The sequence below is a fragment of the Crinia signifera genome, chromosome 1 (assembly GCF_055691185.1).
Source record: "Crinia signifera chromosome 1, ASM5569118v1, whole genome shotgun sequence".
NCBI lineage: Eukaryota > Metazoa > Chordata > Amphibia > Anura > Myobatrachidae > Crinia > Crinia signifera.
In genome coordinates, this window is record NC_139217.1 from 257,298,760 (window position 1) to 257,314,084 (window position 15,325).

Here is a 15,325-nt window from a genome sequence, read left to right on the forward strand (position 1 = left end):
AAAACCTCTAACAGCTCCATTCAGGCAGAAAGGCAACAAATTAAAGTACACACAGCCTTTTTGTTTCCAGTCCAAAATGCCATAAAACAAAAAAATACAAGAAAAAAAAAAAAAAAAAAAAAACAGTTGCCATGCAGGGGGCTAATTGCAACTGGAAGACCTAAAGCTTCATTATTTTGCCAAAAATAGAAATTGCTGTGGTGGCTGTTGTCTATTTACTGATTACTAGGTCAAATGAACGGTGAAATAAGCAGGGAAAGAAAGATCATTTGCAGCAATAAAAAAATAAAGTGAAAACGAAAATGGATACGGAAGAAGGCAAAGAAACAAGCAACATTAATTCTGAATACCCAGGTATTTCTGTCGGGTGCCAACCACATGGATATCTTTTATAGGCAGTTGATGCCTCGTGCAGTCGAGAGCTGTGGCAAAAGATGTGTAGTTGTCTTTGAACTGCTTCATAGCTGCAGCAGAGGGCGCCAGAGATTCAGCCTGAAATGAATGGAATGGAAAGCCAGAACAGATAGTGAATGCCAATTCATCAAAATACACAATAGATATTTAATGAAGCCCAAAAACATAAAGTACAATAAGTTCATATAAAAGGCAGATGATACCATATATTACATTTCATCTTGCCAAAGCCCACTAACAACAAAAATGCTATAAGTTACTTAAATTACCCATCCAAACAATAAAATAAACAATGAATGACAGTTGCGTTCATTTTTTCAAAGAAGATGAACATTTAGCAGTGACCTCAGGACAAAATTATGTAGGGCTGTTCAACAACTCCAGCTATACAGCTTATGCAGAGTATTCTCTGTGGTCAGGAAGTCACATCCTGACTGCACTGACAAAGCAACCTAATCACTGCCGAACAGCTGTTTGCCCTTGAGGGGTAGCACTTCCTATGCTAAGAGCTCCATCTAGAGAGGGAAGCTGGTGCCCTCTGTCACAAGGCTTAGCTGTTAGCTGTAATGTATACCAATCTACAGTAGACCCACACAGCAAGGTTTCCTATGCATAATCCATGGCAGAATGAACCGGATCCTAAATTATTTACTAAAATTTATAGGCCAATTCTCAGTACATCAAGAAATGCCAATCCTCATGTATGCATCTATGCAATGTCATATCCCTAATCTATAATCTGTATACATGTACCCCATACTAGCTGCAGGTGATGCTATGGCACTACGCATACGCACAGCTCATGCACGATATGTAAGAACTCTGACACACCCACAAAATGTCTCGCTTACATTCACATTGCTGACCTACTGTCGCCTCCCAGAGGCTGCTGAGAAATGGCTAAGAGCACAACCCTAAAATGCTCGTATAGTCACAAAAATGTGTCTGGATTTGGACTAGTAAGCAACCCAGAATCAGGCCTTTAGGGCAGAGGCTCAGTGCTGTGTTTTGCATACTAGGGACAAGCATAAAGACATACAAACCTACTGCATCTATTTCAACCCTGTGTTATTTGCGTACATCTCTCAGCAATCTCTAATGTGCCCCCATATAGTGTAAAATAAGTCAGAAGCATCATGGGTGCATAAAAGATTATTGCGTTCAATGCTTAGAATAGTCTACTTAGCTACAACATATGAAAACCTTCTATCACCCAATTGTAGGGCACCTATCAATCACTAACAAGACTGCTACAGTGTATGATGCTTAATCAAACAATGTGCAACAGACTTTCTGAACACCTGAATAAGAAGTCTGTTCCCCAAAAGATGACAAATGATAGGCTAAAAACCCCCTAGGATTTTTAGAGCCCTTCTCTATGGCCTTACAAGATAGTTCTGAAAGAACATCTTTCCTTACACAGGATCCGACAAACGTTCTGAGCAAAGTTACTTCACACAGAAGGCTAGGTCTCTCTCTTAGCACACAGCGTTGCAGAGGTTATTAATCGCCGCCTGATTCAGATCGGTGGGGCCACGGATTTAAATCGCTGTGTGGTCTACACACAAAACGATTTACATGTGTGTAGGGCCCATTATAGTCTTAACCCCTTCCCGACATTTGACGTATATATACGTCATGGCCGGGAAGTACTTCCCGACACATGACGTATATATACGTCATGACTTCTAACTGTCACTGCGTCTAGAGACGCAGTGACAGAGGGACTATGTCTGCTGTCCCTGACAGCAGACATGTCCCTGCATGCCCAGGGGGGGCTGCGATGCCGCCCCCCCGTCGGCGATCGCTGTGATTGGCTGTTCAGTGTGAACAGCCATTCACAGCGTTTTCTGTGTCACCGGCGAATAACGTTCGCCGGTGACACAGGGATCGGAGGTGATTGGTGCTGTAAAGTACAGCACCAATCACCGCGGGGTGTAAGGGTGACACTGGTGTCACCCCACCTCACCCCGCCCGCCCCCAAAGGCCGTGATTGGTTCGTCGGACCGACGGACCAATCACAGCCATGGAGGGGGGTTTAAACTAACGGTGACTGCACTGCAGACGCCATTCCGGTCTGGAATAGCGTGCAGTGCGGTCACCGTGCCCAGCTGCCGCCATTTACTGACCAGAACCCCTCTAAATACTTACCTGATCACTGCCTGGATCTTGCTTATTCTTGTGACATCCTGTGACATCCTGTGCTGTGTTGTGCTGCTGCGAGTTATTAGATAGAGAGATAGAGAGAGAGAGATAGAGAGGCCTAGTGACAGAGAGTGCTATATTTTGTGCTGCTGCAGTGTGATAGAGCTATAGATAGAGAGATAGAGAGAGATAGAGAGAGAGATAGAGAGAGATAGAGAGATAGTGACAGATTGTGCTATATATTTTTTATATAACTGACTGCTGCCCCCCCTTTTGTGCTGATCAGTATAAATTAACTGATCAGCAACTTTTTGGGGGCGCAGGTTTTTTTTTTTAGATATATATACCTGTCAGTGCTGCTGCTGCAGTGTCATAGAGTGAGAGATAGAGAGATAGAGAGAGATAGTGACAGAGAGTGATAGAGACTGCTATATTTTGTGTCTGCTGCCCCCCTTTTGTGCACCCCCAGCAACTTTTTGGGGGTGCAGGGGTTATTTTTCATATATATAACTGTCAGTGCTGCTGCTGCAGTGTCATAGGGCAGTATTCAATGTCAAATATTCTCCGTGCATGGTGAGAGATTTTTTCTCTCGCCATGCACTCTCCGTGTTCCGGAGCCTCCTGCTCCCCCTATTCAACGTGTTAAAGACTCGCCGCCACTCGCGGCGAGTCTTAACCCCTGCAGCGGACGAGCGTCCGCGGCAGGGAGCTGTCAGGGAGCCGGGGGACGTAGCAGCCAAGAGAGATTAAAGTCTCTCTTGGCTGCTGCAGGGGATATGGGGTGGGGAGCAGGGCTCCCCTGGACCCAGGCAGCACAGGCTGCCCCCCCTATAGCCAGCGGGGGACCCAGAATTCACTGTACCCGAACGTGCATCGGGTGCAGTGAATATATGAATATCTAATGAGCGGCTCGAGCGCTCCGGCCCCCTGCTGGCTCGCGGCGAGTCTTAACCCCTGCAGCGGACGAGCGTCCGCGGCAGGGAGCTGTCAGGGAGCCGGGGGACGTAGCAGCCAAGAGAGATTAAAGTCTCTCTTGGCTGCTGCAGGGGATATGGGGTGGGGAGCAGGGCTCCCCTGGACCCAGGCAGCACAGGCTGCCCCCCCTATAGCCAGCGGGGGACCCAGAATTCACTGTACCCGAACGTGCATCGGGTGCAGTGAATATATGAATATCTAATGAGCGGCTCGAGCGCTCCGGCCCCCTGCTGGCTGCACTGTGTAAAAAAAAAAAAAAAAAAAAAATGTAAAAAAATATTTTTTTAAAAATTAAATATATATTCATGTGCTATAGGCACATGAATAAAAATAACATGGCCCTTCACAGAAAAAAAAACCTGATTTTTTTACACCAAAATTAAAAAAAACACCCTTTTAGTTTAAAAGTTCACATTCCTGCTCTCCATCAAAAGATGGAGAATTTCTACACGGAGAGAGACGGCGAGAATCACTTAGAAAGACGGAGAATATTTCACATTGAATAGGGTGGCTCGCCTTTGGAGAAAAAAAACCTCTCTCCACCGCGTGAAAAGCACAAACTCTCCAGAAATCACAGCGAATTTTTCTCATTGAATACTGCCCATAGAGTGATAGATAGTGAGAGATAGAGAGATAGAGAGAGATAGTGACAGAGAGTGATAGAGAGTGCTAAATTTTGTGTCTGCTGCCCCCGCCTTTTGTGCTGATCACTATATCTGAGGTGATCAGCAACTTTTTGGGGGTGCAGAGGTTTTTTTTTTTTATATATACCTGTCAGTTGCTGCCAGTTGCACTGTCAGTTGCACCAAAGGTTGTGCACCTGCTGCCCCTCACTGGTAATCAGTGTCGCATCACTGATCACCTTTTTTTTTTTTGTGGGTGCTGTGGGGTCTTTTTTTAATTTTTTTTTTAAACACACTGTGATTTTGTGGGTGTCCTGTGGCCACTGTGCGCTGATCAGTGACGTACATCACTGATCAGCTTTTTCGGCACAGGGTTGATCTATTTTTTATTTTATCAAATTCCTGTTGCCTTTGAGCGCTGTTCAGTGACGGACGTTACTGACCAACATCTGTGCTCAATTTTTGGCGCAGGACCTTTTTTTTTTTTTTTTTAACCCCTTCAATTTTTTTTTTAACCCCTTCAATTTTTTTTTTTTAACCCCTTCAATTTTTTTTTTTTGTATAAAGTATTTTTTTTTTCTGCACTACATACACACTACACACTACAAACCCCCCGGGTTGAAATAAAGTTTGTACCCCCCCCTACACTATACACGTGTTGAAACATTTCACTACCAGTAACACAAAAATAAAAATGGCATCCCAAATGTCATCCCAAATGTCATCCCAGTCATCCAGAAGAATGTATTCAGTGGAGGAGGCATATGCCATGCTTGCCTCTGACTCTGACACAGCCAGTGAGGCAAGCGGGGAATTTGAAGGATTCGTCTTAAGCTCCTCTTCCTCCTCTGGTGATGAGGGACCCCCTCAAAGACGCCCCCGTAGAGCAGCTGAGACCCACCCCCCAATAATTGATCTCGTATGGACCCCACCACCAGACAATTTTGAGCCCCAGGTTCCTGAGTTTTTGGCCATGCCAGGAATCCAATTTGATTCCACAAGTCTCAGAGAAATTGACTTTTTCAAATTATTTTTCTCTGATGATTTTATAAATTTAATGGTGGACCAAACTAATTTATATGCCCAGCAGTTTATTGCTCAAAACCCCACGTCATCATTTGCTAGGTGGACCCCTGTAGATGCAGTAGAGATGATGACGTTTTGGGGTCTGGTGTTTCATATGGGCATAGTAAAAAAGCCAGAAATTAGGCAATATTGGAGTACAGATGTTCTGTACAGCACCCCATTTTACCGTATGGCCATGCCCCGGGCTCGATTTGAGACGATCCTTAAATTTTTGCATTACAACGATAATGCACAGTGCCCACCCAGAGATGATCCCACCTTTGACCGGCTATTCAAAGTCAGGCCGGTCATTGATCATTTCAGTGCCAAATTTGCAGAGATGTACATCCCAGATAAATTCATTTGCATAGACGAGTCCCTTATACATTTTAAAGGAAGGGTTAAATTCCGCCAGTACCTTCCCAGTAAGAGGGCAAGGTATGGCATAAAAATGTATAAGCTGTGTGAAAGCACCTCAGGGTACACCCACATGTTTAGGGTATATGAAGGGAAGGATTCAAGAATTGAACCGCCAGAATGCCCCCCCTCCCTCGTAGGTGTTAGTGGAAAAATTGTCTGGGATTTAGTGCACCCCTTCCTGGATAAAGGTTATCACCTCTATGTGGATAACTTTTACACTAGCATCCCCCTTTTTAAGGCCCTTGGTTCAAGAGGTACAGCAGCTTGCGGTACTGTGCGCAAGAACCAAAGAGGCCTCCCAAAAACGCACATTGCCCAAGTAATGAGAAGGGGTGAAAGCAGGGGAATATGCACCGAAAATATGTTGTTGGTCAAATATAAGGACAAGAGGGATGTCCTTATACTGACAACAATTCACGGAGACAGTACCACCTCCGTCCCAGTACCCACACCTCAAAACCTAATTGTATCCTGGATTACAATAGGTACATGGGCGGACATGGGCGGAGTGGATCTTTCAGATCAGGTACTGAAGCCGTACAGTGCCCTGCGGAAAACAAAAATCTGGTACAAGAAGCAGGGGAATAAGAAAGGAAACTATTTTCCACTGTGAAACTTGCCCCGACAAACCCGGCCTATGTATAAAGGAGTGTTTTAAAATATACCACACATCTATGGATTATTAGGTTCATCATTTCACCGTGCTTCGGGGGTCTTGCTAATGCCACATAGCACCCACCAACATTCCACCAGAATCTGAGCTGCAAAATCCAAAAATCACTCCTTCCCTTCTGAGTCCTGCCATGCACCCAACTGGTATTTTTTGGTCACATATGAGGCATTGCCATACTCGGGAGAAATTGGGGCACAGATTTTGGGGTGCTTTTTCTCCTTCATACCTTCTGAAAATGAAAAATTTTGAGCCAGAACTGCATTTTTGTGTAAAAAAATGTAATTTTTCATTTTCACTGCCCAGTTGTATCAAAATTGGTGAAACCCCTGGGGGTTTGAAATGTACACTATACCCCTAGATGAATTCCCTGAGGGGTGTAGTTTGCAAAATGGGGTCACTTGTGGGGGGGTTCCACTGTATTGGTGCTTTGGGGGTCTTGCTAATGCGACATAGCACCCACCAACATTCCACCACCAAAAATCACTCCTTCCCTTCTGAGTCCTGCCATGCACCCAACTGGTATTTTTTGGTCACATATGAGGCATTGCCATACTCGGGAGAAATTGGGGCACAGATTTTGGGGTGCTTTTTCTCCTTCATACCTTATGAAAATGAAAAATTTTGAGCCAGAACTGCATTTTTGTGTAAAAAATGTAATTTTTCATTTTCACTGCCCAGTTCTATCAAAATTGGTGAAACCCCTGGGGGTTTGAAATGTACACTATACCCCTAGATGAATTCCCTGAGGGGTGTAGTTTGCAAAATGGGGTCACTTGTGGGGGGGTTCCACTGTATTGGTGCTTGGGGGGTCTTGCTAATGCAACATAGCACCCACCAACATTCCACCAGAATCTGAGCTGCAAAATCCAAAAATCACTCCTTCCTTTCTGAGTCCTGCCATGCACCCAAATGGTATTTTTTGGTCACATGTGAGGCATTGCCGTACTCGGGAGAAATTGGGGCACAGATTTTGGGGTGCTTTGTCTCCTTCTTTCCTTGTGAAAATGAAAAATTTTGAGCCAGAACTGCATTTTTGTGTAAAAAATGTAATTTTTCATTTGCACAGCCCAGTTGTATCAAAATTGGTGAAACCCCTGGGGGTTTGAAATGTACACTATACCCCTAGATGAATTCCCTGAGGGGTGTAGTTTGCAAAATGGGGTCACTTGTGGGGGGGTTCCACTGTATTGGTGCTTTGGGGGTCTTGCTAATGCGACATAGCACCCACCAACATTCCACCACCAAAAATCACTCCTTCCCTTCTGAGTCCTGCCATGCACCCAACTGGTATTTTTTGGTCACATATGAGGCATTGCCATACTCGGGAGAAATTGGGGCACAGATTTTGGGGTGCTTTTTCTCCTTCATACCTTATGAAAATGAAAAATTTTGAGCCAGAACTGCATTTTTGTGTAAAAAAATGTAATTTTTCATTTTCACTGCCCAGTTGTATCAAAATTGGTGAAACCCCTGGGGGTTTGAAATGTACACTATACCCCTAGATGAATTCCCTGAGGGGTGTAGTTTGCAAAATGGGGTCACTTGTGGGGGGGTTCCACTGTATTGGTGCTTGGGGGGTCTTGCTAATGCAACATAGCACCCACCAACATTCCACCAGAATCTGAGCTGCAAAATCCAAAAATCACTCCTTCCCTTCTGAGTCCTGCCATGCACCCAAATGGTATTTTTTGGTCACATGTGAGGCATTGCCGTACTCGGGAGAAATTGGGGCACAGATTTTGGGGTGCTTTTTCTCCTTCATACCTTCTGAAAATGAAAAATTTTGAGCCAGAACTGCATTTTTGTGTAAAAAAATTTAATTTTTCATTTTCACTGCCCAGTTGTACCACAATTGGTGAAACCCCTGGGGGTTTGAAATGTACACTATACCCCTAGATGAATTCCCTGAGGGGTGTAGTTTGCAAAATGGGGTCACTTGTGGGGGGGTTCCTAAATTTTAGCATCTTATGGTGCCTAGAAACCTACATGGTGCCTAAAAAATAATCTCATAAAAAGGAGGCTCCAAAATCAAGTAGGTGCTCCTTCTATTATGAAGCCTGTGGTTTGGTCAACGTGCACACTAGGGCCACATATAGGATATTTATGAAAACAAAAGAATTGGGGGAATCAATTTTTAGTCACATTTCTCTAGTAAAATGTACTGTGTTCCTTAGAAAAATGTATTAAAATTGCAAATCTGCAAAAAAAATGAAATTTTGAAATTTCACCTACACTTTGTTTTAATTCCTGTGAAACACCTAAAGGGTTAACAAACTTCCAAAATGCTGTTTTGAATACTGTGAGGGGTGCAGTTTTTGAAATGGTATCATTTATGGGGGTGTCTCACATACAAGTCCCTCAAAGTCACATCAGAACTGAACTGGTCCCTAAAAAAATCAGTGTTTGAAATTTTCTTGAAAATTTGAGAATTTGCTATTCATATTGTAAGCCTCCTAGTGTCCAAAAAAATTAAAAGGAAGTTGAAATAATGATGGAAACATAAAGTAGACATATGGTCTATGTTAGTTATTAACTATTTTGAGTGGTATGATTATTTGTCTCACAAGCAGAAAATTTAACATTTTGCAAATTGCTAAATTTTCCATTTTTTTACGACATTTTGGTATTTTTCACAAAAAAACACAGACTGTATCGACCCAAATTTACCACTAATTTGAAGTACAATGTGTCACGAAAAAACAATCTCAAAATCACTGGGATAAGTAAAAGCAAAAAAAAGTTATCCCCACAAGTGATACATGTCAGATTTGAAAAAAAGGGCTCTGTCAGGAACGCAAAAACTGTCTCTGTCAGGAAGGGGTTAATGACTACGTCAATAATGCGAGTGACTGAAAAGACTGCCAAGAATCTAGACTTCGCATAAACTCAAAACCGAATACTTCATTCAGTAAGGGCAAGTATCAAAATCCATATACTCACTATACCAACTGTCAGAACACTGATAAGAGGCATCCCGACAGATACCGGAAAATATTTTAGCATGGGGCATTTGCATGCCCACAAAAACGGTGGGTGCTATCAGGAAAAATGCTGGGCATCCCCATGCGAACGCAGGCGGGTACCAGCCTTCTGGGAGCAGGCGGTTGATATCACAGGACGTCAGCCCCCCCCCCCCCCCCCCCCAATTCTCAGATGCCACAACTCTAGGTCAGTCCAGACGGACTTAGATTTGCAAACAGGGTAAAAATTATTTTATGGTCGGTGACCATTGAATGATTTTGGCCCGAACGCAACCGTGCGAATGTATGTATATACAAAACCTCCATCTGCAAAGTGTCGGCAATGTGCGGGCTGCAGCTTCGTTAGAAACCTCGGTAAGCAGCGAGTCAATGAGAATCAGCCCCATTAATTTAGCCACAATTCTATAGGTGCATACACAAAGGCATTTATTGCTGGCAATATGGTCGCTAAGCGACCATATTGCCAGTGATTGGAGTGTACCAGCGATTGGCGTGTGCACCAGCGATAAATCGTCGGATGTGCGCTCCCGTTTTTAGCCCCCTTATGATCACAGGTCGCAGGAGCCTGCTGATTTCCTCTGCGGCTCCCCCTGGCATAGGTTCCCTTTCATCAGCGACCAGAGATGGTCACTGATGAAAGAAAATGGTCACCAGAAAATGAGACACCGAGCAATATATTGCTGAGCAATATATTGCTCAGCAATATATCTCCCCCGTGTGTACACAACTTAAGAGAATGGTCAGTGCAGACAACTCTGCAACCTTGTAACAATTGTAAACAGGAGTTGACTGACCGACTGTTAATTCCAGTGGCCCAAGCAGGGGGATCTGAGTACCCAGAAACCCTCCCTGACAGACCAAATGTTTTTTTGTGATCGGGCCTCAAAATTGTGCCAGAATTATAATTTTTTTTAGTATAAAGCCAAGTACAGTATTTCAAATTAGGATATGTTGTCCTTAAAATATGGGAGAGACAAGAGGACAGAAGGTTGCATATGTTTAGTCCATAGTACCGAAGTCTTCCAAAGGGTAGCAAGACTGTGCAAGAGGCACCTAACAAATAACAGTAGGATGATGGAACCAATCTCTATGAGCAAGTAAGCACACCTCGTGGTATTTAACCAGATCAGGAAGAACCAAGCCACCCTGGCTCTTTGGGAAAGTAATATGACCTTGCGCTAATTTCAAAGAGAATCATAGGTAGCGAGATAGTATGGAATAGGTGGGCAATCCCGGGATCTGGCCCCAAAATGTCCGGGATACGCCAATCCCGGGATTAGACTGCGTATGAGCTCAGGGCCGACTTGTCCTTAGGACAGTGGTTCCCAAACTGTGTGCCGTGGCTCCCTGGGGTGCCTCAGAGTACTTGCAGGGGTGCCCTGGGTTGATGATCCAGAACCAATTCAAATTGTTTGTAGTCCATGTAATAGGCAAAAACAGTGCTTGTGGCTTCCAATTTGACAATATGTGGATAAGCAGAAGTTAATAATTTGTCTCACCACATAACTGGACCACAGGATGACATATAAGAACAATACTGTATATTGAATTTAATATTGTTTTTCTGAAATTCTTGGTAACAAACTTTGCACCTAGGGGTGCCGTGAAAACTATTCCGATACTCTAGGGTGCCGTGGTATAAAAAAGTTTGGGAACCACTGCCTTAGGACAAGTCGGCCAAATGTATGGAGGCCTTAAGTGATATCAGTGTATAGCCTATGGGAACCTTTGGCCCTCCAGCTGTTGTTCAACTACACATCCCAGCATGCCCTGCTACAGATTTACTATTTGGTCCTGCTAAAACTGTGATATGTAGTTCAACAACAGCTGGAGGGCCGAAGGTTCCCCATCCCTCAACAACAGCTGGAGGGCCAAAGGTTCCCCATTCCTGGCCTATAGGGACGCGCAAGATGATGACATCATCATCTCGCTAGTCCCGGGGAAGGAGCTACGCAGCGGCATCAATTTCAGCACGCAGAGGCTGAGAACACACAGAGAGACAGACACAGTTCTAGCAGTCTGGACTCTGCAGCGCAGTGTTCTGCCAGTCATTCGAACAGTTTAAGCTCCCTCTTCCTCCATGAGATGTCTACCTCTGCGCCCCCCCCTCTCTATCTCCATGTCCCCCTCTGCATCTGTGCACCCTCTGTCTCTGTGGGGTTAGAGGCAGAGAGGGGCAGAGACAGGAGTCACGGAGGCAGAGGGTGCACAGAGGCAGGGGGGGGGGGGGACATGGAGACAGAGAGGGGGTGCCGCAGAGGCAGAAGGGTCAATGAGGCAGAGGGGGACATGGAGATGGACATGTCCCCCTCTGCTTCTACGGTCCCCCCACTCCATCTCCTACACATCATTTAACCAGAACCAGGGGGTGCAATTGAGAAAACGACCAAGAAAGGGGAAAATACAAACAGAGCACATTATGGGCCTGATTCTGGTTCACTTGCAAAAGAAAATTCTCTTTCTAATTGCCAAAACCATGTGCACTGCAGCTGGGGGCTGATTCCACATGTGCAGAGAGAGTTAGATTTGAGTAAATGTTGCTTTATTTTTAATTTTAGTAATTTTTATTGAATTTTCTAATACAGGTTGAGTATCCCGTATCCAAAATGCTCGGGACCAGGAGAATTTTGGATAACGGATTATTCCGTATTTCGGAATATTTTAATATTTCAAGGATGTATTTTGAAGTATCTTGCATTTATGCTGTATAAACACATCAAGCACATGAATTACACACAAATATATTTTATTTGTTCAAAAAACAAGGCTTCAAAACATGAAACAAAATTTGTGTACTTTCTCAGATATTGAATTTGAATGCCAAGCAATAATTTTCTTGTACATATATAGTGCCAGTTACAAATCATTCCCTCAGTAGTGCTGTTTCAGTTGTCCCCAGTGAGTTTTTAGCAAAAAAAATTTTTTTTTTTACTTTCTGGAATGTATGGTTTTCGGAATAATTCGGATAACGGATATTCGGATATGGGATACTCAACCTGTACAAGTAATAAGCTCTGACGAGGACATTATAAGCATACAACAAGTAAAATCAGACAGTAATTGAAATATACAGGAGGTAGCCAATGCATAAAGGATAAATGATAGTATATCAACTGTCTTTGTCAGTATAAGTGGAATACAATTACCCGGAGGCGCCATCCGGACGTACTGTGGCAGGATAAAAGCACATTCTTACGATAATATCACTTAGAAGTATACTACATATCCAATGGGAGGAGATAAATATTAAATTGTCACCCGTCAAGAGCTCTAATCTAACCTAAATATACTACCCAAAGCAAATCCCCCCAAAACAAACCTCCCCAACCCCCCCCCCCCCCCCCTGTATGACTCAACCCCAACCTAGGTATACCTGGATCCCGAACAACTCACCACCCCCCCTAGCTATCTATACTAACTATCTCTAAGAGGGAATAAATTAGTGGCTTTCAGCTTATATTAGCTAAACTTGCCTAAAAAAAACGAATCCCCCCCCCACATAAAGGATAAAAAAGATCAAACACTTGACAGGGGAAATACAAAGCAGGATCAAATTACTTGAAGACCTAAGGGCAGAGTATTTAGCCGATGTTCCTCTGATCCCAACAGAGAGAAAGATAAAGCAATAGGCAGTACACAAGAAACAATATGCAAAAAAAACAGATATAGGATATGACCCTTCCTTGGCGCAATGCTGCCTCTGGTTCGTACTTATCCCTAGTTATCACCAAATAACCAAAACAGTAACAAAGAAAATACAAGAGTGGACTTTACAAACTTCCTGAGGCGCAACCAGTCCAGATGTTTCTCTGGCCGTCAGTACTTCATTCAGTCTTTCTCTGAAACTGGCTGTGTACTACTTGCATTATTGGATAATATACACTGGACGCTCTCCTGATTATCTTCAAATAAACTGGGCAACCTTCTCTACATTTCTGGTATTTCAAGGCATTGAGTTGTGGCCGGATTGATGATCCGAATCATACTATAGCCTCAATATGCCTCTTATACCCTGTTTTAAAGTTTACTATGTATATTTTTTCTCATTTGTACTATACTCTTTGGATTCAGCTATGGGATCTTAGTTTTATACTTTATGACATTCTCCTTCAGTGATGTTGAATATTGGTCAGACTAATGGAGGACACTCTATTATGCCTTGCTATTTTGGATGACATTCCTATTATTCTATAATCCTTTTATTTAATCCCTTTTGTTTACCATTTCTGAACTGTAAATGTACCTTCAAAATATCCTGTTGGCAAAAGATTTGTGGTTGTACTGTATATGTGTTTGTGTGAAAACATATATGTTTCTTGTGTACTAAATAAAATACAAGAGTGGACTTTCCAAACTTCCTGAGGCGCAACCAGTCCAGATGTTTCTCTGGCCGTCAGTACTTCATTCAGTCTTTCTGTTAATTTTTCCGATGGTTCTCAGGGAATAAATCAAAGAAGAAGCCACCAATTAGATATAGGGCAGTATTCAATGAGAAAAATGTGCCATGTTTTATGGCGAGTTTGTGCTTTTCTTGCATTGGACGGAGAATTTTGGTCTCAAAAAGCGAACAACCCTATTCAACGTGCACTTCTCGCCGTCTTTCTAAGTGATTTTCGCCATGTCTCTCCATGTAGCAATTCTCCATCTTTTCATGGAGAAGTGGAATGTGAACTTTTAAAATAAAAGTTTTTTTGTTTTAATTTTGGTGTCAAAAAATCAGGAATTTTATTCTGTGAAAGGGCATGTTATTTTTATTGAATATGAATATATATTTAATAAAAAAAATATATATAAATATATATATATATATATATATATATATATATATATATATATATATATATATATATATATATATATATATATTTTTTTTTACACAGAGCAGCCAGCAGGGGGCCAGGAGCCGAGAAGAGCCGTTCATTAGATATTCATATATTCACTGCACCCGATCATTACATATGTACGATCGGGTGCAGTGAATACCCGGTCCCCTGTTGGCTGTCCCGGGGGGGCAGCCTGTGCTGCCTGGCTGCTGGGGAGCCCACCTGCCCCCCACATATGTTCTGGGGCAGGCAGGGAGACTTCCATCTCCCTGCCTGCCGCCATCCTCAGGCTCCCTGCGGCAGTCACCTCATGACGCCGGATTGGCTGAGACTCGCCGCGAGGGCTGGCGAGTCTCAGTCACATTGAATACTCTCTAAAGTGCCGTGACGGAGAATCTCCAAACATGGAGAATCTCCGCAAAAACACGGCGAGTGCATGGCGAGAGAAAAAAAAACTCTCGCCATGCAAGGATAATATTCTAATTGAATACTGCCCATACATTAAATGAAAAATGATTCAAAAAAATTCTGCTGTTGGAGCGAAGTAGGAGAGCATAGACAGGCGTACCCTACTCACAGCGTGAATGGCACTGTATGTGCACGTATCGGGTACTTGTTCCGTTGGTTTGTTTCTCTATGGCCTCCTTTTTGACTCCCAGTGATGTGTATACCATACAAATAAAAGTGAACAACAATGTGTGACTCCGTTTACTTATACTGTGAAATCTTTATACTGGGAAAGAAATCCTATAGGCGTACCTCACTCACTTGTAACAAGGGGGAGGTACACACATAAAGGTTTCTTTTCCTATTTAGTGCATCCAATACATGTATAGGTGTAGTAAAAAATAATAGGCGTACCCCACTCACAGTAAGTATGGAGAGGTATAAGCCCGTAGCGGGTTCTTTGCCCTGTGTGTCCTTTACAGGTGTTTGCAGTGATCAAAATTTCTCCATCCAAAGTGTATATGGATTAAGCAGAAAAAATAAACAATGTGTAGTCTCGTCACAACTCCTTATATATCTATCTCCGATCTATAAAACAGTGAATTCTTTACCAAAAAGTATGGCGATATAAATGTACAGCCGTACCGGGACTCACACTGAGTGGTGCTCTTTACACGGGCATAAAGGTATCTTTATGTGCTCCTAAGTTGTGGATAGATATCCTTCACCAAGTGAAAAAAGGTCAGAATCTCTATACCC

At 43.1% G+C, this 15,325-nt stretch overlaps 1 protein-coding gene across 1 annotated transcript in view; it reads right to left on the minus strand.

The window, feature by feature from the left end:
- The window catches only part of HAUS8 (HAUS augmin like complex subunit 8), a 69,659-nt gene that overhangs the window by 16,626 nt on the left and 37,708 nt on the right, over positions 1-15,325 (minus strand). Inside the window, exon 9 of the mRNA XM_083180985.1 lies at positions 351-492. Coding sequence (XP_083037111.1) covers positions 351-492 — 142 coding nt within the window. The remainder of the gene's footprint in view (positions 1-350; positions 493-15,325) is intronic.